The 24,421-nt window shown below is 41.7% G+C and overlaps 2 protein-coding genes and 1 pseudogene across 5 annotated transcripts in view; 1 reads left to right on the top strand and 2 right to left on the bottom strand.

Annotated features, from left to right (window-relative positions):
* Positions 1–16,004, top strand: part of kank1a (KN motif and ankyrin repeat domains 1a) — a 57,620-nt gene extending 41,616 nt beyond the window's left edge. For all 3 annotated transcript variants that reach the window (XM_030416837.1, XM_030416838.1, XM_030416836.1), the window contains exons 3-12: positions 1,260–3,917; positions 6,122–6,301; positions 9,728–9,836; positions 10,122–10,340; positions 10,890–10,977; positions 11,457–11,676; positions 12,664–12,806; positions 14,489–14,689; positions 14,824–14,922; positions 15,012–16,004. In XM_030416837.1, the coding sequence (XP_030272697.1) occupies positions 1,260–3,917; positions 6,122–6,301; positions 9,728–9,836; positions 10,122–10,340; positions 10,890–10,977; positions 11,457–11,676; positions 12,664–12,806; positions 14,489–14,689; positions 14,824–14,922; positions 15,012–15,074 (3,980 nt within the window). In that variant the 3' untranslated portion in view covers positions 15,075–16,004. The remainder of the gene's footprint in view (positions 1–1,259; positions 3,918–6,121; positions 6,302–9,727; positions 9,837–10,121; positions 10,341–10,889; positions 10,978–11,456; positions 11,677–12,663; positions 12,807–14,488; positions 14,690–14,823; positions 14,923–15,011) is intronic.
* Positions 16,005–17,088: 1,084 nt separating this feature from the next.
* Positions 17,089–18,259, bottom strand: LOC115581681 (nuclear factor 7, brain-like; annotated as a pseudogene).
* Positions 18,260–19,400: 1,141 nt separating this feature from the next.
* On the bottom strand, positions 19,401–24,408 carry cfap157 (cilia and flagella associated protein 157). Of its 2 annotated transcripts, none has more exons than XM_030418455.1 (9): positions 24,169–24,408; positions 23,000–23,323; positions 22,719–22,907; positions 22,328–22,574; positions 21,769–21,890; positions 21,141–21,291; positions 20,234–20,349; positions 19,848–19,967; positions 19,401–19,514 (listed from the first exon to the last, which is right to left on the bottom strand). In XM_030418455.1, the coding sequence occupies exons 1-9, from the start codon at positions 24,309–24,311 to the stop codon at positions 19,418–19,420; spliced, it is 1,509 nt and encodes a 502-aa protein (XP_030274315.1). In that variant the 5' UTR covers positions 24,312–24,408; the 3' UTR covers positions 19,401–19,417. The 2 variants fall into 2 exon arrangements, with proteins under 2 accessions (XP_030274315.1, XP_030274316.1); XM_030418456.1 differs by having other exon boundaries at positions 22,719–22,872; positions 23,052–23,323.
* Positions 24,409–24,421: the final 13 nt, after the last annotated feature.

Genomic DNA, 24,421 nt, shown 5'->3' with positions numbered 1-24,421 from the left:
TACACCAATAGTGGAACTTTTTTTTCCCCCTATGGAGAGAGGATTGAGAAAGAGTGCACAGAGTGAAGAGAAACAGCAGCCCTGTAGCTCAAACAGCCTGATCTCAGTACAGTTATCCTGTTCTGTGAAACAGCCAGCAGGGAGAGGGAGTGAAAAGGAAAAAGGAAAAAAGGGAAATATGGAGAGAGTGCTGTTGGTGTGAGGTGAGTGAAGCTTGAACGACAAGGTGGTGAGGTTTTAGCAGCAGGCTTAGCCTTGTAATTCCCTCCTCTGTTTGAGCTGAAAGGAAAGGATTGACGGGAGACGTTGCCGGAGCTGGGTGGACTGGAAAGGAAGAGCAGGGCTGTTTATTTCAAGCCTGTGTTTGCTTTAGTCGGCGAGAGTTCCAGGCATACCAAGAACAAGACGCTGTATTTAGCCGACACAGTGTGACTGTAGTGGAGTCTACTAATGGCCTGGAAAGCTGAATAGCTCTAAAGACATTTTCAGCTGGATGTGTGGAGTTTGGACTTTGATTTAAGCAGCTTTGATTGATTTGTACAAGGTTTCTAAACTAAACAAATTTATTGTAGTTTGTTTTTCTTTTATTTCTGTCATCAACTATGTGCACAAAATTGATAGTTTAGAGGTCATTTGTGTCTGTAAAAACTCAACGTTGTCATGAGGGGATGGATTTTGGACTAGAAAATATTGACATTGCCTGTTTTTCTGAGTCACTGACCCATTTGGCTCTTCTCTTATCCAAGCTTTGTAAACAGCAGCCTGTTTATCTGTCACAAGGTTTGCACTCGTACATTTTGATTTCTAAAAATCTCACTGGGCTAAATAACAAACATTTGATTTCATTCTTTACCATGCCACTTGTTTTTTGTGTTGGCTTTGCATAGTTCGTCTCGGATCTCACATAGTTTTGGGCTGACTTAAATCACCCCTTGCCAAAATGATTATCACTCACGCTTTTCCAGCAAAGAGGTGCTAAACTTGAGGCATGTTTGTACTTGTGCTGTCAAATTATGCTGATTGTCAGTGGCCGAGGAAACACTCAACACCTTTACTGACACTCGGGCTGTTTGAAAGGCTCCAAAAGGGTCACTTTAAACAAAAAAATACATCCTTTTAAATTCAAGTGATTCTTTACAAGTCACTGTCTTTACAGCTACAGACATGCCACGAAAAATGATTAAGTTGCAATTTTTTTTGTATTAACAAAACTAAAATCAGAACTCTTAACTAATACGTTTTTGTGGTCTCTATTTCAGAAAAAGGACAAAGATGCCCAAGCACAGAAGACGAGAAGGACTCTGTGGCCCCCTACTATGTTGAAACACCCTATGGTTATCAGCTAGACCTGGACTTCCTCAAATATGTCGATGACATCGAGAGGGGCAACACTATTAAGAAGCTGAGTATCCAGAGGAAGCCCAAAGTGGCCAAACCCTTGTCCGTGCCTCGGGGCAGCACTGGCGGGGGCAGCACTCAGGCTGAATGGACCTCCACAGACTCCCTGTCCTCCTCCAACAGCGACGACAAGCAGTCCCCAGTCTTCTTCAACTCCAGGCCCCAGGTCTCTGCACCGCTGACCCCAACCCTCTCCAGAGCAACCGGTGAAGTCCCCCTGCAACAATCCTACTTGAACATCACGGAGCAGAAACAGCTCCTGCCACCTCCTTCTCCAAGGTTTGCCCCTCGTCACAACCCCCAAGTGGAGAGGACCCTGATGGAGACGCGTCTTCGGCTCGAACAGGAACGTCTGCTCATGCAGCCACACAGCGAGCCTCCAATGCCCCGCCGCCGTCTCGCCAGCTTTGGTGGCATGGGCTCCAGTAGCTCTTTGTCCTCATACTCAGGCTCCGTGGCTGCAAGCCAGATCTCTCCCAGCACCCATCAGCCTCTCCTAATCAACGGTCACCTCCCCAATGGAGAGTATAACCCCTACTACCCGCCATCGATGGGCAGTTCAATCCGCCACAGCCCCATGAGCTCTGGTATGGCCACGCCTGTGACAAATGTCAGCCCGTTACACCTTCACCAAATTCGGGAACAGATGGTTGTGGCTCTCAAAAGGCTGAAGGAGCTAGAGGAGCAGGTGAAAACCATTCCCATCTTACAGGTTAAGATTGCTGTTCTTCAGGAAGAGAAAAGACAGTTGGCCGCTCAGTCCAAAAATCAAGGGCCTGTTGGCTTCCGCAAGCGCTCCTACAGTGTAGGCAGTGCTGACCAAATGGAGAACCCAGGCCCCATCCAAAAGGAAACTGAGTTGCACATTATGGAGCCCGAAGCCCAGGAACAGAATGCTCAGCGGCTGGAGGAGTTCAGACGTCTAGCTGCTGAGGTCCAAGCTCTGGAGAAGACGACCCTGGACAATAACGCAAGTGATGCCCAGCCTCGTAAGGTCACACGTAACCAGGCCCACCATAAGTCCATTGGCATAGTTACTGATGAAAACATGAACAACCTTCCTGTCACTCAGAAGAAGTTGACAAATGAACATTGTTTCCGGGATGTGGGAGTATGGACGGGGCGGCAGGAAACGCGCAGCGCTGCGGTTGGCGTGAGTGAGGCCATGCTGGGCATGACCACTGAAGCTGAGAAAGAGATTGAGCTCCAGCAGCAGACAATCGAGGCACTGAAGGAGAAGATCTACCGCTTGGAGGTTCAGCTCAAAGAAAGTACTCACGAAATAGAGATGGGAAAGCTTAAACTGGAGCTCCAAGCGGCCGGTGGGTCAAACAAGAAAAAAGCGGACAAAGGTTCGATGGCCAGGCCTGAGATGTACAACGCCTGTGTGGAGGCCAAAGTCCAGATGCGCAACCAGGGAGTGGGTGACCACCTGGAATTCAGCCATGCTATCACAGCTAAAACTCTACAAAGCCACACTATAGGAGTATCCTGCCAACCCAGTGTGCAGAGTGTTGCCACAGGCCCAGAGATCCCTATGGACCGGTGGGTGGTGCATGAGCGTGTGGAGGTAAATGACCAGTGTGTAGGGAGACGTGTGGAGATGTGCCACCAGCAGGTAGGCATGGAGCTCAATGTTTGTGAAGTGGGAGTTAACACAGAGGAATCCGTAGACAGCTTGGCTCTCTGCAAACCCATGACGGAGTTGAGCAAAGAGTCGAGATCAGTTGGCTGCGGCGATTGTTCAGTGGATGTGATCGTTAGTCCAATCAAGACGCTAGTGTCACAAGGAACTGACCCAGATTTTGTTAGCAAAGTGGATTCTGGTGTAATGGCTGTTCCTGAGTCAGTAACTCAGCAGACCAATACTGAGCTTAAGGTTGCTAGCAAATCCACAAACACAAAAACAGCTGCCCTGACTGACTCTTTCACTGATATGGTGTTTGTCACTTGTGACAAGCAAACCAACACGGCTGTTACTGAAACGAGGACAGTTGCTGCTGGGGAAGGACTTGTCAAAGATCACTCAACAGCAAAGATGCGTTCAATTGCTGTTGGAACCACCACAGATGTGGAGTCATTCCTTGGCAAATCAGGCTCTACTAAAACCAAAGAATGTGGGGTGGGACCAGCTAGTATCCATGAGAACTTCCTGGTGGGCCTTAAAACCAGGAACATAGCATGTGGCCCGTCCCAGCCAGCTGAATCTGTCACAAGCAGCAGCAGCAGCGAGACTGTGGAAGTTGAAACTGAGGCTGCACCACTGCACGCTCAGGCCCAGGGGGGTGCTGGACTGGACCATTACATTGAGAGGGTGCAGAAGCTGCTGCAGGAGCAACAAATGCTGCTAGCAGAGAACTATACCGAGCTTGCAGATGCTTTTGGTCAGCCCCAGTCTCAGTTTGGATCCATCAATAGTCAGCTGGTCAGCACGCTCTCATCCATCAACTCGGTCATGAAGTACGGAAGCGCTGAGGACATCCTCAAGCTGCAGTCAGAGTCTGTGAGCCTAAACCAAGGTAATGAACGTATAGTCAGAGGTGAACAAAACATAGTATCAAGGGCAGACAACAGAAAATGTACACACATACACACACACAATGCCTTGCTCAAGCAAAATAGAAGGCAGTCATGTATTTAGTGCTCAAGGTGGCATTTTAGAGATTTATTCCCTGTTTTTTCCTCCATTGTTGCACAATAGATTAAACTAGTCTCTTGTTACACAATTGACAATTTTTTAAAAGAAAAAATATTCAGTTTTAGTACTTATAAATCGTGTTGTTACATTTCAGTGTACCTTCTCTCTTGGACCAGAGCAGATACTCAAATTACCCTCTTACCAGAAGTTCCTCTTTAAAGGGAAACATTAAGCTGCAACCCTTAAAACTCTATAGTCTCTGCATTGCTTACAATTTACAAAATGGAGGTGATGACCTATTGGATTAGGAATTAAGTTAATTTATTTCAATTAATGGGTGAAAAAAAATAAGAAAAACTGACATTTAGAGTCTATTGGCTGAGCAACATTTTGCAGGAAATATGGTTATACAGTAAGAGATGTAAATTTGAATGTTTTGCATAAATTCAGCTGTTGTTTCTCACTGTTTAAGTGTTTGGATTTGAAACATGAGACTTTAAACTTTTCTTTGAATTTGTCAGCCATTCTGTGAAATATAAAATAAATTCACTGCACTTTAGCAGAGCTATTCAGTGGATAATAAAACTGCGGTAGTGACGATGTAGAGATAATGTAGTGGCAAAGTAGTCGTGTGTGTGTGTGTGTGCGTGTGTGCGTGTGTGGACTGTTCACACACTGTTTAAAGAGAATCCTGATTGGATCGGACAGGCCAAAGTTATCTCTGACCCTGAAAAATGCGGCGGGGGCTTTGGACATGAACCAACAATGAGCTCATTTCGTCGCACCAATCGGCCACTTGTTGTTTTTTGCGGGCCGCCCTGCCTTCACTAACACCTCGCTGTGGATGCTGATTCATGGCTCCTTCTGAGTTACATAACATGCATTCATGCTGGCTGGCACATGAATGCAGGGCGATTGTCTGGGTTGTGTGCAAGCTTGTTTCTGGTCAGTTGCTGGCCTCTTTTGGAATGTGGAGTTACTCGCCAGATGTAGTTCCTGTTCACGTAACTGATGTCAATATGATTTATAAGTAGGAAAATCTACTAAAAGTGTCTGTTAAGCCCTTCATCATATCAGTGGGCGAAGTTGAATTTCTGAGTCAAATAAGGTTAGATAAAAGTGGAAGCAACTTTCTGAAAGTGTGTTGGTCGTATATTATTACTGCTGCCAAGGAGGTATTTTGTTGTGTTGTTTCTCAGGATTACGTAAAAACTGCAAAATGGATTTCTCCAAAACTTTCATGGAGGATGGGTCTCGGCCCATAATAGACCCCAGGAATTGTTTCTTTCACATTGTGAGAGGCCGTTTTTTGACATATATGTATTAATTTCTCAGGTAACAATGCAGGGATGTTGATGGAAAAAAATCAGGGGCATTAAGGGGGTTTGTATCTATGAGTGAGTGCAATTTGATGTAGATAAAGAGGACTGTAAACCCATGGCAGAGGTATGCACTCTACTGAGTGTCACTCTAGTTGTCAAGTGTTCTTTTGTCAAGAACCTAAAGATCAGCTCAGTATAACATTCAACTAATGATTTTAAATATGTCTGTCAGGTAGGTGTTAAAGTTTTTTTGTTGTTCCAAGTTGAATATACTTATATTCTGTATACTTCTTACACATTTCCTTATAAAACAGTATGCTGCTGTATTTTTATTTGTTTTTAAACTGTCCATAATGAGTCCAACAGTAGTATTATAAGAGTACAGTGCTAGGACAGTGACTGTTTTTCTAAACCTGGTGCCTACATTACCCACAATGCAGCTCTGCCACTTAGTAACATCACTGGAGGCATTTTATCAGAATTATAAAGCACCAATAGTTTTTACATTACTTTTTTCGCATATGCAGTAGTTTTCCCCAGGACCTGTAAACACACTTTATTGTGTAAAATGGGTGAATTTGCCCTTTAACAATCAACAAATCTGCTTCATCAGAATGTATGTTTTATGGTTTGACAAGGGCTGGCAACATTCAAACAAACTCACAACTGTCATCAGATTTTGATTCTTGCTAACTTTCATTAGTGCCCTGCCTCTCCCCTTCTGTGCATTAGACACTGACTTTGTTCCACCTTCCTTTTTCAGAGAGCAGTCAGCAGCTCTGCAGCCAGTCGCTGTCTGTTCGGACGGAGCGGTCACAGATGGAAAAGACTTCATCAGGCCTGACTCCTGCAGATAAAGCTGCCAATGCACCAGTACAGCAGCAGATCAGTGCAGCGGAGCAGAAGAGCCGCATGGACCTGCAGATGTCTACAGCACTACATGGTTCGGTTGCCTCACACACCTGCCAAAACGTTTCACGTTTTCACTCAGTCTGGTCCTCTCTGAACCAATAGGATGGAGTCAACAAGTGTGTTCTGAAAGAGGAAACATGACTGATGCTTTTGAGGGTCAGTTTAGTTATGAAGTCTTTAGAAAGGTTTAGATTGATCAGCAGTGCAAGTAAGAATTGGAGTTTGAATAGGAGCATTTTGTCAGTTAATTTAGTCCATTGCAAAGTGTGTGACAGCAATCCAGTAAGCACCCAATCATTTCAGTACAAGTCGCCTCCTTTTCGTCCTATCTCTACATGTTAGTCATTATTCAAACGTGGTCAATTTGCAGTCTAATCCTGTTTATAATCAGTTATTTCTTTGTGAGCTCTTGTGACACCAAAGAACATAAATATTTCAGAAGCATGTTGGATCAAGCATGGAGCAGTTGGATCAGAAAAGCACACAGGTGACTTGTTGTTTTGACAGTTTTGGCAACTGGCATATTTGCCAAAACAGTCCTCTCAACAAGCTCCCTGTCAGTCTGTAGAACTTGTAGAACCTCATTTTTGTCCCAAGTAAACTAACCAAACCCTAAATTAGAAAGGCAGCTGAGTAAAAGCCACAGTAAGTTGAACGGAAAGTGCTCTGATAGTGTGATATCTTTGTTGTTTTGGCTCTCACTCCAGCACATTAGATCTGAAATGAAACTGCAGGGTGAAAGTGCTGAAAGTTAGCATGAGATGAACAGTTAGAAGTGCATTATTAGGATGTAGTTCTTCAGCTTTAGAGGACAGAAAGTAATTGGACAGGTCAACTCAAATAAAGTCATGATTATTTGATATTTTGCATCAAATTCCTGGTAGTCAGTGACCATCTGATATATTTGAGCCACAGACATTGAAGAAACCAGAGCAAAGAAAAACATTTAAAAGTGCAACCACACCAACATTTGAACACCACTGTGTCCTAATCACAGTCAGAATGGACAAACACATCAGGCAAAATACATTTACAGTCGACCAGGAACAGGTGTTTATTTGTTATTTCATATCTGATTCAGCAGAATATCAAATCTCAATCAAATTTCAAAACGCCTGTATTTCTATGTTCACATAAGAAAGAGGGGGATTGACACACCGCAAAGAGCCCCAGGCCGGGACCTGGGGCTGCTGCAGTGAGGACAAAGCCTCTGTTCATGAGACGCCCCGCTCTACCAACTGAGCTAAATGGCGCCCCATCTGGTCCTCAGCAGTCAAACACATGATCAGTTGGATGAAGATTAGATAACGGATGTTTTTCTGGCCACTTGAGGATAATTGTCCTGCTGCTTTATTGTATGATTGCTCATCGCTGGATCATTAAATCCCCGGTACTGATGATAAAATGATAAACACTGACTGACCTGGAGGTTTTGCAGTAAGGGAGGGATCATTATCTAACCGGATCACAATGCTGCTCACTAAAAATGCAATCTTTGAACATAAAATTGACAAGTTTCGTCAGTGGTGAAGTGATAATAGTGCAGGTGGGTTTGAAATCGCAGCAGAATTTCATGGTTATTTTTTGATATGGCTGCTAATAGAAGCCATTGTTTTTTTTACGGGTTTCACACATACTTCATATGAACCAGGCAACAGGCAAAACATGGCCTCAAACATCATCATCACCACTCACGCTCCCACCTGTCAAAACACAGGAAACGTGCTGAATGGCTCTGTTGCTTCCGAGCGTGCACATGTCAGTGTATACATATGCAACTGCATACATGATACATGAGCGTGCACGCACACACACACACACACACACAAATATACATACATACATACATACATACACACACTCTCTCTCTCAGCTGTCCCCTGCAGCAGTAAAAGAGGCCCCTCCATCAGGGCAAGTCTTGGCAGATGTGCTGAGTGTTCTGGCTCTCGGCTGGTATTTTGGTTTTGGAGGCCTATATTTAAAATGACTGAGATACTTCAGGGTTTGGAGAAACTTCCAGCGTCTCGCTGACAGATTTCTTTGGAGAAAGAACATGAGACGGACACTTACTGGCTGCTTTCCTTTCTGCCGAAGCTGATGATCATGCCTGAGAGCTTTAGTGCTTCATTCAGGCCTTATCAGCAGTGGTTGAATGTAACTAAATACCTTTTACTGGAGCCTGACTGACACGATTTTTTGGGCCGATGCTCAGCAATTTATTTATTTATTTATGTTATTTATTTCGGGCATGTCATTTCATAAACATCAAATTTCATCATTGTTCAAATAATACAACACACATGGCCGAAAGGGAAAAGCGGGAGAAGCCAAAGCTTATCAAGTCCCGCCCCCATCAAATATGGTGATTAAACAATGATGTAACTGAGGTAGTGTATTTTACATTTTAACAATAAACTCTGTCATCTAAAATGACACCAGTACAACTTACTGGGAATTTAATAATAATAAATGAACTCAAACATCTGTATCTGCAACATAATCTCCATTTTGTGCAAATTTGGGCAACAGAAAGGCCAATATCAGTTGATAATAGCAGCTTATCTATATATCGGTCAGGCTTAAGCACAGATTCCACACATTTCTGCTGAGTATTTCGATTTTATCCAACTATATTCTTCTACACTGTTTTACTTTTTACTCCATTACATTTACCTGACAGCTTTAGTAACAAGTTACTTTTCAGATGACAGTTTTTCACATCCCAACAATGCATTTATACATTTGATGATGGTATATTTGAATGTTTGTGATCAACTGAAGGATGAAGTGTTCTTTCATGGGTTGAGAAAATTCTCCTCCTTCTTTGGCTAAAAATCCTCTTGCATTTGTTGTCAAGTGTGTCTTCACAAAGCTGAAAAAATAAGTTTGTTTCTGAGCTAATGAAAAGTCCTCTTTTCAGAGGATTGTGGGTCTCACAGGTCAGGGATGCTACAAACATGATGATCTTACAGAGAAAGACCCACTGCTGTAGATTAAACAACCCGGCAGTATGTAAAGTTGTTAGTATGAGCTCAACTATCTACAGCAATAAAATGCAAAATACACATGAATGCGGCAGTACTATTATTCAATAAAAATGTCAGATATAAGATTAAAACACTGACAGGGAACATTTTACTGCATAATGAATACTTTATTTTTGTTAATTTAAGTATATTTCACTGATAACATTCCATAAGGCTCTGAATTCAGGATTTGCAGGGGATTATTTTCACAATGTGGTAAGAATCCAAATGCTTCTTCTGCTGCTAGTTATCAGACTTTTATAATGAGAAGAGTGTAAGGGAGAGTTTTCTCAGATAAAAATCTATCTAAATTATAGAAGCAATTAACAAATCTGATTATGTTATGATTCATAAACTGCAGATAAACCTTTACTTGGTTGTTTATCTTCTCGTCTAAGTGAGTCTGCCGTGTTCCCTTTCCTCTCCTTCAGGGCAGCCGTGCAGCCAGAACACCCTGAAATCCATCATGAAGAAGAAAGATGGTCGACCCGACTCCAACGGCACCAAGAAGAACCTGCAGTTCGTAGGGGTGAACGGAGGGTGAGCTGGAAAACATATTTAGAAACTCTCGTGTTTGAACTTGTATTTAATGATGATCATAAACTTTGGGTAGATCATCACTTACTTGTGAGATGTTTTTATCCTGGTGATTTTGTCTTGTGTCAATGTTTGTAAGTACCCTAAGTGAGGTTACAGGTGCTGTTTTATCTTTAAAAGGATGTTTTCTGCTCTTAAACGTTTCCTGTTAACATCCACCTGGACCCTGAGTACGTAGCACCCACATCTTAAAGTTCCTGGGCTTTTGTCGCCCTCTTGTGACCCCAGGTATGAGACTACGTCAAGCGATGACTCCAGCTCAGAGGACAGCAGCTCCTCTGGGTCGGACGAAGAGGAAGAGGATGAGGAGAAGGAGTATGGAGGAAAGGAGGGATATAAGAATGTGGAGGGGAAGAACACCAGGGAGGAGTTCCAGCCCGAGGGAGCCGAGGATGTGGATAAGAAGGACGAGGAGGAAAGTTTAGAGAAGCAGGCGATGAGAGAGAGGTGGGTTAAAGAAAATGACGATTACTTTTTTTAAATGAACTTACTTGAATGTGAATAATGGGTTTAAATTCCATATGAGAGAGATTCACATCCTAAAGTAAGAAGGTCTTAATTCTGCAAATGATCAGAAAGTTTTGAGTTATTTTCTTTTTCGGTGACTGTGTTTTGCTTTTGATTTTTAAGAAGAATTACAAACACATCAGTTTCACATCAGACATGCATGTAGCTTCTGTAAAGGATTAGCATGCACCAGTGATGATGTTTTATCGGAGCACGAGAGCCAGCAGCAGCCATGTTTACAGTGTATTCTTGCAGGAAATTAAAACATGTATAGAAAACTTTTATTTTTTTTCATCTGCATGCAGTTTCTACCCATGCTACATCAAATGGCAAGATTAGATGCTCAGCAGTAGTTGTTATCCTAAAAGAGTATGTAAAGGGGAAACTGCTGACCGTATCTGGAATAGAATAAAACTTTATTATCCAACCAGAGCAGAGGAGTAGCTGAATAATAATGTTGGAATATTAAAATAATATCTCTCTCCACAGGTATGAGCTAAGTGAAAAGATGCTGGCGGCGTGCAACGTTCTCAAAACTCACCTCAGTGACACGAAGGCTGTGAGCAGTAAAGATGTGGTGAGTTTGTCGCACTACGTTGTGCTCAGTCCGGTAATCTGCAATGTTTTATTCTACGTAAAGATGAGGAGGTAAAATTTAACAACATATAACATGGCAATATCATGGAATTAGACTGGTTGTCACCAACCACTTGTAGAAAATGTTGAGAAATTATGAATTTCCACATGGTGACTGGTTAATTCTACCAGCTCACTAGATTTGTTTTTTTTTTAAATCAATGTTCCGTGTTATGCAAAATACTTAACTTACTTTTACATTACCCTTAAATGCTTTGGACAGGATTTATTCGACAATACCTTGAATAATATGGAAAATGCTGATGTTTGATGCTGAATAATATTTGTTCAGTACATTAAATACTTCAGCAGCGCACACTCCTGTGTGCTATATACACTGAGGCATGGACCGGCATGCTAACGCTACGCAGATGCTGTATGTATTAATCACTAACAAGTTCCCCCGTCCTGCCTCCTCAGAGAGCTTGTCTGAACACGGTGCAGCACGAGTGGTTTCGTGTGTCCAGCCAGAAGGCGGCCATGGCGGCCATGGTGGAGGACTACCTGGGGGCCTTCGGGGCCGTCTCGCCGGCCGTCCTGCGCCACATCGTCAACATGGCTGACGGCAACGGCAACACGGCGCTGCACTACAGCGTGTCGCACTCCAACTTTCAGGTGGTGAAGAAGCTGCTGGATGCAGGTGAGAGTTGGCAGGAGTTGGTGAAAAGTTAGCATCATGTGTACGCAGAGTTTAGGTTGAATGGATCCCTGTTTTTTGGTCTTTCTTAAATATTTCAAAAAAAGCCTCTCTAATTCATCAACATCCTGAGATCATCTTTTCAATTCCTTGCCTCATCAGACTGCAAAAGCTTTTCTGTTCCTGAACCCTCCACACTGCTCAGCACACACCTCTTCCTCCTCCTCCTGCTTCTTTTCATCCTTATCTTCCTCCTTAAGATATCAGGTTACTGCAGAAAGTACCAAAAGACACCCAAGTACATTGATTTCCTCTGATCTTCCTTTTGTTCTGTCTGTCTTTGGCAGCTACTCACCTATTCGGGGTGATCCAGAGTTGCAAATTGTTGCAATTTACTCTCAAATGTAACATGCACATGTAGTATTAGTACTTTCACTCTTAAGTAAAGGATCTGAATACTTCCTCCACCACTGCCACGCCGTGATCTCTGAAGGCTCAATAGACTGTGATGAGGTCCCGGCCACTCGCTGCTCTAAAAGCCTTTTGTCTCCTCGGCCTTTTGTGTCCTTGTGCTCTCTGACAGCACATCCACCCCCCTGTTCCCCATTGTAGCCTTTGTCCTCACACCATCCCAGTTCCTTAGACCTCTCCTCCCCTCAGTGGCCGGGCAGCCACCCTCATAGACGCCTTTCTCCCATCCGGACTCTGATGTCTTGTCTCTGTGAAAGGCTTCAGGTCTAAAAGGGCCGCTGGCAGAAATTGTAAAGGATGAGTTCTTTTTAAGGTTCGGACAATGAATCACAGTCCCAGGACTTTCGTCAAGGAGGAGAAGTGACACAAGTCCTTGTACATTAGTGTGTTGCTGACTGACAGGCAGCGACGGTGACAAGTCAATCACAGTCATCACATACTAGAGAGACCACCCACACTGAAGAAATAGTCCCTCAAGCTACTGCAGTACTTTCAACAGGGTGTGTATGTGTGTTTCAGATGTGTGTAACGTGAACCAGCAGAACAAGGCGGGATACACACCGATCATGCTGGCCGCGCTGGCCGCAGTGGAGACGCCCAAGGAAATGCATATTGTGGAGGAGCTCTTCAGCAAGGGCGACGTCAACGCTCGAGCCAGCCAGGTCAGTGACTGGGGGTCAGGGGTCAGAAGGCAGCGGCAGGGCACCAACAGACACCACACATCCACACATAAAGGTTTCAATGAGCAGGGCAATGAAGATTGTGGTGACAAATCAAGGACTGAGTCTTTGTTTAGAAAGTAAGCCAGTTAAAGATAGCAGGAGGGTGGAAGCGCATCTGACTGACGTTACAGTGATTATTTGAAAGATATTTAATCAATTAATTGTACTGTTTTTGTAAATCATGGACGCACAGAGACCGTTTATGCACAGGAGTCTCGGTTGAAAATCTAACTGCAACACATTTTAGCAGAAAACTTGATGTCAGCCATACCTTTAGTCAGTGGAAGGAAAAATTGTACTTTGGTGACACCAAGTGGTGAAAGAAGGTAACTGTTTGCATTTTGTAAGTGATCCAGACTTTGTGTTGACTTGCACATACTTAAATATGCTTCTATGGAGGGAGAAGATTCCCTGCCAGTTTCTATGAAACATGAATTTCATGAGGTAAAATCAGTGTCTAAACTCTGTGCATGGGACACTTTTCACTGCTGGAGCCATAATTTTAGTCTCAAAACAGTGCAGGATGTTTTTAGAGCTCCAACGAGAGATTGCAATGATCCCAAACAACAATCTGTGTATTCTTCTTGTACAGGTACATGTGGGTGCTTAATTTCATACTTTTTATCTCTTATTTCTACTCTCTCTTACATCCTTTGTTGGAATCTTTAATGTCACAGAACTAAACATTTTCTAGAACATTCCCATCCATCATTCATATTAGCAAAGTACACTTCTTAGCTAACAGATCATAAGATTTTTATCCATTCTGTATGGTTATTATTTGAGTAACAATAAACCTTGGCAAAAAAGTTGACAAATTCACTTTGAGGTTACCAAAGGTCAAGCTGTCGCCTTCAAATTGTTTCTGTCAAAAGCGAGATCAGCAGCCAATCCTCACAACTGATGGGCTGGAATCTGTGATGTTTTTATTTGATAAATGACTAAGAAATGTTCAGTTTAAGGCCGAAACAATGTCTTGATAGACAGAACTTATCAGGCATTTGTTTTAATATTTGATTAAAGTAATTTTATTGTCCAAAATACTGATTATCTGGTCCCAAATCAGATGCTTTTCTATATCACATGGTAAAATTTATATTTTTTGGATGACTTGTCAGATAAAATGGTTTCATTTTTCATTATTTTCTGGTAACACAATTAATTAATCCATCATGTTTTTTGAAGCCCTTATTTACCACAATTGTTCATTTTCAGACTATTTACTTCTCAACACCACTATGTAGGCTTTTAAGCTTATTCCCAGTACAGCCTTAACTAAAACTATGTTAAACAGGGCGAGACTAGATGGATGTGAGTGTAGTCGAGTCAACATTATCAGTTAACGTTGGCCTATGGCAGTTATATCAGGATCTGCTTAATTGATAATGCAGAAAAAGTGTTTGGGGTGATTAAGAACTAATATAGTCCCAGTGTTTACTGTTTCAGTGCACTGATATTATTTAAGACAATAAGTCTCAGTAACTGTAGAATTTCCTGCCTCCTTTATGCAAATACATTTTGTGTGCATCGACCGCAAAAATCCAGCATCAGTCAGGCTCTAGTGGTAGTGTCTAGCTTGTAAAATGTCAGCTCACCAGTGCTCGCTGTCGTCCCTGTTTCAGGCTGGTCAGACGGGACTGATGCTGGCAGTCAGTCACGGCAGGATGGACATGGTTCGGGCTCTGCTGGCTCACGGGGCCGACGTAAACATCCAGGACGACGAGGGCTCCACGGCGCTGATGTGCGCCAGCGAACACGGACATGTCGAGATCGTCAAACTGCTGCTGGCTCAACCCGGCTGTGACGCCACGTTGAGTGACAGCGTGAGTAACACATGAAGGGATGCATGGGACAGAGGATACTTGAGTTGGATACTTGCGTATTTATGCTTATGTGCTTTACTTGAGTATTTTGTTTACATGCCATTCTTTTCTTTTCATTCTTCCTTTTCCTTCAGGATGAGAGCAATGCCCTGTCCATCGCTCTGGAGGCAGGACACAAGGACATTGCAGTGTTGCTTTATGCACATGTCAACTTCTCCAAAGCCCAGTCACCGGTACGTCCACACAAACTAGCCTGTTCTTCTGATTTCACCTCTGCTTACATGTTACATGAAGCCTTTACACACCTTGAAATGTGTTCTAGGGGACGCCTCGACTCGGCAGGAAGATGTCACCAAGTCCCACACGGAGGGGCATGTTTGATTAGAGGCCCCGCCTCTCACCACAAACCCTGCGCTGCTATTGGTTCACGCTGAATGATGCCTTACCCACAGCTGGATGAGGGACTTCATCCCAAGCACCAACCAACCAATGAGATTTCTGGAAATGTTCTTTATTTACATGAACACTTGCTTCCATGAAGAGCCCAAAGTGTCCTTTTGAATATGAATGTAACCAGCTGGTGCCTCAAGTCCCGTCACATTCTGGCAGAAACGTCTGAAATAATCAGCAAACCAACTCGGACACAAATTTGCCTACTAAATGCCATTTTGTTCCATCGCTTTATTTTCATTTTCTTTTTTTGCAATTTGACAACCTTTCTTTTTTTAATTATTTCTAAAGCTCAATGTTGATCATTCGAGAGCACCAAAACAACATTTTTGATCAAGTTTTCTTTTTTTTTTATTCATCAGATTATACAGATGGAGAATAAATCCACCCACATCTTAGAGCAAATACTTCCTGTATATTTTGTTTGCCTCGACATCACGGTCTCAAACACGTGTGCCCAGCTCTAAAGTACATTTGCAACTCATGTGGATGAATGCATCGATGAATAGACGTGACCTAGACTGGAGAAATTGTACTTTTATACAAATCCTTTGTATCTATTTAAGAAGAAGAATCACAGTATTTTGAATATTTCCTATTACTACATAACAACCCATGAAGTTATATATTTATCAAAGTATAGTTTTAAATGCAGATATATGTATTTCATTGTACATACGGTGGTCATTAGAGTTTAGTTCTCCTTTTTGTCTTTGTGTCCAGTTTCTTTCTGTCTCTCATGTGTAATATAAGCTGTCTGTCCTCCTCTAGTATTCATCAAGGGTACTGACTTTCATCCTCACATGAGAATTGAAGTGCCTGAGACTTTGCCATATAACAATAAACATCAATTAAAGAATATCGATCACAGTGTTTCGTCTTCATTAATCGTCCACACAGCTCAGGTAAGCAGATCTGCCGGATGGGAAAATATTTCTGTTGTTTTTTTAACATTAGTCTGTGCTGGGACTGCTTGGTTCCTGCTTGGCTAGAAAAATGTTGCTGATGCAAAAGAAACCACAATGAAAAAAAACCTCCACAATTATCTTTGTCATGGCCTTTGTCAAGACCTTCCTCAGATCCTGACACATACATGGTATGGTTTCTCAAAATGAAGGTCATCATTATAATTATTATTATTATTATTATTATTATCATATATATTTTTTTAATTATTATTAAGCACATCTTAGGTGATGGGAGATGCCCTTTGTAGACTGCATCACACTGAGCTTTATGTAGAAACGTGCTCAGAAGTTGATTGAGAAACAATGATAACCAAAAACAAAATGATACAAAACATGGCGGTTCAACCGGAGACGGTTTTTTTTTTTATGGTGCTGATTTCTGTTAATACCTGAGTCTGATGTCTTATCAGGTGTCACACAGTGATTAGCTAGGCTAAACACAACATACAATTAATCCAGATTTACCCAAGTAAATATAGACTTGGGTTGTTGGGACAGTTTATGTACACACAGAGGTACAAACAACAGCTAAACTTACTTAATAAATACTTGAGAATTATGAAATACAGTCTTTTGTGAAATAATAAAGATGAAAATTAATGAAGAAATTACCCCTGCTAACAACCTATAAAATTCAACGTCCACAATACAAAGACGAGGTCAGAGCTTTGCAATCAACATTTCTAATACATATTATTATAAAATTAGGCTTCTGACATGCAGAATGTGTTGTGAACTGCCAGCTATCATTACTAACCCACTATGATGTCAATTTAAACAATGAATAATAATAATAATAATCAAAGGTAATTCAAAAGATTGTTGTTTATCTGGCATTTTTTCCACAATTTTCTGACATTTTATAGACAAAGAAATCAACTGGTTGATGATAGAAACAGTCCTTAGATGCAGCCATAATCAACACCATCTCACAGTCAGTATTTGATGAACCTCTTCAATCCTCTTGCAGTTTTGTCATTTTCAAATGTGGACTGAACCTTGAAGAGAAACGTAAACTATATCTAACATCACAGAGAAATATCAGTCTGACAGATTTTGATGTCAGCAGTTTTGGCATCAGCAGCCTTCTCAATACAGAAATATGTTTCTCAGTGAAAGTGTCTCTGTGAGTGTAGATGTGAGTCATGTCTTCAGGGTCGTAGAAGGACACCTCCCTCCTGTCATAGTCCAGCTGGACTCTGATCCTCTGGAGACTCTTCTTCACTCCGACAGTCTCACCAGCACCTTTAGTGTATTTTCCATCAAGATGCAATAAACACCAGATTCCATATTTTGGTAAAGCATTTGCCTCTCCCTTCCTGTCAGCTGACTCTTTAACCAAACCTACATTCCAGCGAGGATGATCTCCCACCTCCACCTCCCAACTGTGTTTCCCTGAGCTGAAGCCCTCAGAGCCAAAAACATTGGTATAATTTGTGTTTCTCTCTGGATTGTCAGGAAGCTGCTGGACAGTGTCTCCATTTCTCACACTGGTCAAATTATCAGACAGATAGAGAGTGTAAGATGTAGTGTTTGGGTCCAGAATGACAGGACTGAAGTGGACCTGGTCCTTCATCTTCTCCCAGACTCTGAAGGACAGGTTGCCCAGGTGTTTGGCCACATCTATCAGCGCTCCTGAGACCAGCTGTGGATCTGACAGTGAGCACTGACTCTGGCTCTGGTCTGAGTGGCTTTATAACTGCTGAGGAATGGCACGTTGTGTTTCTGCAGCTCTTCTTCAACAGCACAGATACTGTCTGACAGAGAGGAGAGCTGCTCCTCAATCATCTTCATCTCTCTGCTGACAGTCTTCCCCTTCTGCTCCTCTTCCTCCCTCAGAGCTGCCAGTCTGGACTCCTCTTCCTCTTTCAGGAACTGGTGGAGCTTGTTGAACTCTGCTCTGATCTGCCTCTCTGTGGACAACAGCTGCTTCTTGGAGTGTTGAATCACTTCATTGTTTGTTTTCTCCACTTGTTTGTCAGGAGGTTTTCTGAGGTCAATATTTCACTCTTGATTCAGTACAGTACAAACTAATTGTACATGTATCAAAATAAAAGACAACATCTAATCATCTGTTCTGTTTCATGTCTATTTAATAAGGCATTTCATTTCTACAGCTCATGAAAACACCATAATCATGAAACAAGGACATGTTGATGAAGATTCTCAGTCAGTCAAACAAGGACAGTTGTTCTCTTCAGTTCTCCAGAGACACTTAATGTTTCAACAGGGTTAAATAACTAAAATGCTAAATAACCTGAAACAACTCCACTAATTGTTCCTTTGTAAAGTCAAACGATGAGAATTTGCTATTAATGAAGATCTGAAGAATTCTACAATATACGTGACTGGTTTGGCAAAACATTAGTTAATTGTGAATGATGACATAAAATAGATTAAAAGTTTATTGATCCCTTGGGGCGCCATTTAGCTCAGTTGGTAGAGCACGCGTCTCATGTGCCGAGGCTCTGCAGCGGACCTGGGTTCTACTCTCGGCCTGGGTCACTTTGCTGCGTGTCACTCCCCCTCTCTCTCTCCCTGTTTCCTGTCATATCTTCAGCTGCTCCATCAATAAAGCGTTAAAAAGGCCAAAAATATATATATATAAAAAAAGTTTATTGATCCCTGGGGGGGGAGAGATTAAAATTAGCATCACCTTTACCAGCAGCAACATTATTCTAAAATGAGCCTTTCTGCATGATGATTTAGTTAAATTTCTTTCCTTTACCCTAAGTCTATCTAGAAGCCAATACTTTCTTTTCACTTTAATTTAAGTGAAATTTTGAAGGCGGCGCTTTTTCTTCTAAAAGTTTATCTGTACTGTGGTATTGCTTCTTTTACTTAATTAAATGATCGATTACTTCTTCCACCACTGCCTGTAAGAGAGACCATGCAGATTTTTTCAAGAAGAAATCGCTCATACGCATCACTGATGAGGTGAATTGATAGGAACCTCTGGAGGTTTTCTGCTACATACTTACTCAGTCTGGTATGATCAGTGGCCACTGGTGGCTAATGTTACTGAACGTTATCAAATTTAACATAGATATACACTGACTCCTCAATGCCCTTCTCTACTCCTACAGTTAATTTAAGTGTGTCATTATTTATTTAACTTAAGGCCACAAAGTCATAAAGACTAACTTCAACAAAGGTATTTATAGCACAAAGTAAACATTAATTTTGGTTCTTTGGAAAGGTTAAGGGGTAAATGGAGTCCTCAGTTTAACTATCAACAATGTGGATCCTCTTTATTATAGTTTTCTCGATCACAAAGAGGAGAAAGGAGGAAATGAGTTTAGTTTCTCTTTTATTTTGGTTTAGTGAATGACTTTCTTTGGGTCAGAAATTTGACTGCTGAATCATTTGGGTTATTGGTGTTGGATGTTTTCTGACTGTAGGGCTTCCTGTGGGATAGAAAAGAACAAGAGAAGTAAGATAATTCAGTAGAGTTACATCAAAGACACATAGCAACACACCAAATGTAGTCATCTACAATTAAAGTGACATCTATTATTGCAAATTGCATGAAAATGAAAACGGATTGTTCTGTTATTGTTTTATACATATTCACTGGTTATATATATATATATATATATATATATACTATAGACTTCTAAATTTAACACAAGGGCGACATTCACGCCAGCAGAGCCCATTAACAGTTTTCAAACTGGACTTCCAAACACAACACTGCCCCCTGCAGACCCAGCTGGTGAAATCTGAAGTCTGAAACAAACCTGTGCAGAGGCACATGGGTGCTGCTGGACCCAGCTCCTGTTCCAGGGAGTACGTCTTTGTGTTTCAGTGTTGGAGGGGGTAGAACTCCCAGATCAGACGCTGGATTCATGGTCCCTTCACTATAAAGACACAAGAAACAGGATGATGGTGAGAAGGCAGGGGGACTTAGTGGCTGTGACAAGATCGGTCAAGAATAGGATATTTAAAATTCTCCCAGAGAAATACACTTAAATATGCCATCACCATATTAAAGGCATAGATCATCTCTATATGTAGTCGATGGATAGTATACAGTAGTCTCACGAATTGATGCACAATACAGATCAAAAGCCTCTCACAGACCTTCAGATCAACAGATCAATCAGTGAGAGAGGAATTTTATTACCGAGCTGCTGAAGGCTCAGAGGTCTGCTGCTCATTCAGTTGGTCGTTCCCCATGGTGGAGTTTTCCGCCAGAAGCTTCTTTATCAGCTGCTTCCACTCTTGCACGGTCGGTGCCTCCTGCAGACAGAGCCAACATCAGAGCTACATAGAGAAACTTTTCTAAGAAGAGGAAACAATCTCAATAAATAAAATAAATGGCACAACAAACAGTAGTGGTGGGTGTTTTTTTATGTTGCTACACTTGTGCTTGTACTATACTAATGATTCAGTTCATTATTAGCCTACTTAATTAATGATTGTGTGGCAGCAACTTCATATTTAGAGATATTTCAAATGTCACAATGATGCACTGTCATAAGAATCCTCTCAGTAATATAAGATCAACAAAGATCTCTATACACATAAGTATCATTCTCCAGCTTATTCTGTGTTTTTGATGTTTCATATTTCTGCCTCTTCCATTTACACGAGCAAGAATCAATTAGCTTAATGGTAATGATGATTAAGAATTCATTACTTAACAATTCAGTTGGATTTGCTGATATAGATCATGTTGCGAAGACCAGGGTTAATCAAAACATTAACGTGTTTAGAAAGGCTGTGCTATATAGAAGTAGTGAAGTTACAGTGGTGATTTGGTGAGGTTATTTTAATTCATGGCTGCAGAGGGTCAGCTAGGCTAGTTAGCTAACCTGGATAACTTTAACTTTTTACCTCACCATAATAACCAACGAGTGCCCAAAAATAACCCTAACCCTAGCCAGACTTTAGGATCTTTAGATTAGTGATAGCACATCTTCTAGCTTCGCTCAGACAGCTTTGTCCTTAAATGAGATCCCTTGAACATGCTTATGTGTCCTGATGTTATCAGTGTGGGGTGATTGTGGTCAGGATTCTTTTTGTTTTACCATCAGGACATATCTTAGAGTTACAGCTGTGTCCTGCATCATGCTCTTCATCCTGCTCATCCTCCTCCTCTCCTCCTGTAGCTCCGCCTCCAGGCGACTCTCCTCAGCTCTGGTTTTACTGCACTGTTCAGACAGCGAGGCCCGGCCCTGTCTGAAAGCACAGCACGGATTTCCAGTTTTCTTTTCATGTGGTATTATCATTATTTGGTCCTTCGTCATTGAATGTAATTCTGTTTTCTTTTCTTTCATAATCTATAATAATGTCATATATTATTTATAGAGCCCTTTCAAGATACTTAAGGTGACTAAACGTTACAAGTCTATTGCCTCTCTTATTTAGTTGAAAATTTGACTTGGTTATTCAAATTATTAGAGCTGCAATTAGTTGCATTTAATTAAGACTAAATTGTCATTTTTAGTTAAGAATGTGCGTCAGTGCTCCTGTATGTTCTAAATGTTTGTGTGTGCAATAAGGTTTAACTCACTGGTATTTTGTGTTACTGTTATTATAGTTCAAATGGCGCTGATTAGCTCTAACCTTAGTTTCACATGAGTTTTCACTTCAACTCCTTCAAATCATTTTTGTTGAGTCCTTGATATGGTCAGTAGAGACACAGTAAACTCTGACCTGAGCGCCTCCATCTCAGCCAGGGCTGCTGTGCGTTCAGTCTGAAGCTGCTCGAGTTCTTGCCTACAGTCTTTCAGCTCCTCCTGCAGCTGCTGGCACTTCTCTGTAAGCTGCTGCACCAACTGACAGAGAGAAGATTGCGTACGATTTTGGTGAATTAAATGTTAATTCTGCAACCCAAGCCAAGCGAAAAACAAAGTAAACAGTAAGTTCACTAAGAAAGGATGCTAAAAGGAGGAAAAAATATTTAAACTGTTGCAGTTTTGAGCACTCTCCAAATGCAACAGCACTTATGCATAGTGGCTACTTTTAACTCATGTACAACAACAGGTAAAAAATGTAAAACCGAATGGATTGCATACTACATATAATACTGTAATATAATAAACTAAATAATAAATATATAATTATAATCAACATGTACGACTTACTAAGTTGACAATGTTACAAAGCACAAAGTTACAACAATTCAAACCAAACAAATAGGCCCAAATAATGCATAGAAAGATATGTGTATATTTGTGATAACCCTTTATCATCCATCAAGTCTCTCTCTTACCTTCTTGCTGATGCAGCTCTGGCGGGATGTCTTGCTGAGCATTTCCTCCAGGTTGTCCAGATCCAGTCTGAGCTGATTCTTTCGTTCCCTCAGGGTAGAGTTCTCCTTGATCACGACCAACGCCTGCTCTGACAGCTTGCTGAACTGAGCCCTAACCTCCGTGTTCTCCTGAAGGGCCAACCTGGTCGTCATTGGGATCTTCTGCTCCACCTGCTGCTGCACTTCTGCTGCCAAGTCCTTCTCCAACCTGTTAACAGGGAACATGAAAGGAAGTACATGCAGGGCTCATGCAGATGTTCGTTTATTTTTTGATGTGACTTAGCTTTTTACCCTTAAAAAAACTGCCAGGAATGTATAACTGAGATAGGCTATGATAATCAATAGTCTTAACCTCCACTTTTCCTGTAGTACTCTCATTTCCTGGTTGTGTATTTCAGCTTTGTGTTCCTCCTTCTGACAAGCCAGCTCCTTCTCCAAAGACTCTATGTTGGCTGTCAGCTGCTCTGAGCGCTTCTGAAGCTCCTCCAGACCTGAAAGCCTCGCCACTATGAGCGGGATATGACATAAAAGAAGAGGAGAGGGTTAAACCTCAATGGTTACACTCATTGAGATTTAACTCATCCAAGGAGTTTCTTCCTAAATTTAATTTTCATAGGACCTTCACCATGCTAGAGTAAGAGATGAACTCGACCCTGGTTTAAACCACAGAGATATTCAGTCTCACCAAGACCCTCGTTTTCTGTGGTGAGTTCTTCAATCCTGTTTAGAAGCTCTTCCTTCAGCTGACTATGCTGCTGCTGCAGGGCATCTCTTTCATTACTAGCAGCCTGCTGCTGACGCTCCAGGCGCTCTGTCAGCTCGTCCACTTCCTCCTCCTTCCCAAGCAGGGAGTGTTTCAAGTACTCAACGATGTCCTTTTTCTGTGTTTCGAGTGCATTGTACTTGGAGTTCAAGTCGTTCTTCTGCCTCTCTAGTTGATCACATTTCAGCTGATATCTGGCGGAGGAAGAGGGTCATTCAGTCCAGAGAGTTAGGGATAAAATAATTCTTCTGTACTGTACTGTAGGGTGACATGTATCTTCTTTTACATGTTATGGCTGATTGAATTCCATACATTACATTGCTGCCTCTCAAAGGGCTGTGATAGTTTAATGCTGCATTATGGGGAATTTCTAGCAATTTCTACCAGAACAGGTGAACTTCTCAGTTTTAAAATCTGCATGCATTCAGTTCAGTTATGTGGACCGGTGGAAGAATTCAGTAAAACGTAGCTTTACTCGAGTAAATGTACAGTATTATCAGTATCATCTCATCAGTATCATCAGCTGCATGTAGCCTACTCAAGAATTAAAAGTAAAAGTACACATTATGAATGAACATGGCCCCTGAGGTATTATATCATTATGCTTTGATTTTTTAGTTCATACTAATTTCTATACTTCTATGTAGTTTAATATATGACAATCAAGTACGTTACAATACAATATTTCCATCTGAAAGGTAACTGAGTAGAAGTATAAAGTGAATGTAAATGCAGGTACAGAAAGTACGCAAGTAAAAGAACTTAACAAGCATATTTACCTCAAAATGCCACTCAATGACAATAGAAAATGACAAGCTAACGAAACGTAACGTTACATTCCGACAGACGCAGATGACGTAGCGTTGCGTTGAGCTGAAGGGATTTCAAAATATAACGCTATAAGTTTGAGTTAAGTTTGAAAGCAAGACAAAAAAAAAGTTAGAACTTATCTCTGCCAGGCGTGTCCTCGCACGGATAGAAATACTGTCGCATAAGTTGAAGTAACCTAAACAACTGCGGAGAGTTTGTTTTGCCTCACCTCTCCAACTGCTCGTCCAAATATCGTATTTGAGTCAGGTACAAAGCCTTCTCACTGTCCGCAGCCGTCACGGAACTGTCCTTCACTGATGTATTCTTGTCTTCATCTTCTTTGTTGTCGCTTTTGTTATCCTTTTTTGGCATCGTGTCAGAGAGAGTTGGCTAAACTTTAGTTACGCTGAGGGCTGGCGGAGGGAAACTACAAAAACACTGCGCTGTTGCTAGGCAACGCTACGGAAGCCCGACCCCAGAAA

Source organism: Sparus aurata, chromosome 5 (genome assembly GCF_900880675.1).
Source record: "Sparus aurata chromosome 5, fSpaAur1.1, whole genome shotgun sequence".
Lineage (NCBI taxonomy): Eukaryota > Metazoa > Chordata > Actinopteri > Spariformes > Sparidae > Sparus > Sparus aurata.
The sequence above is the reverse complement of the archived record's forward strand: the minus strand, read 5'-3'. Positions and strand labels throughout refer to the sequence as shown.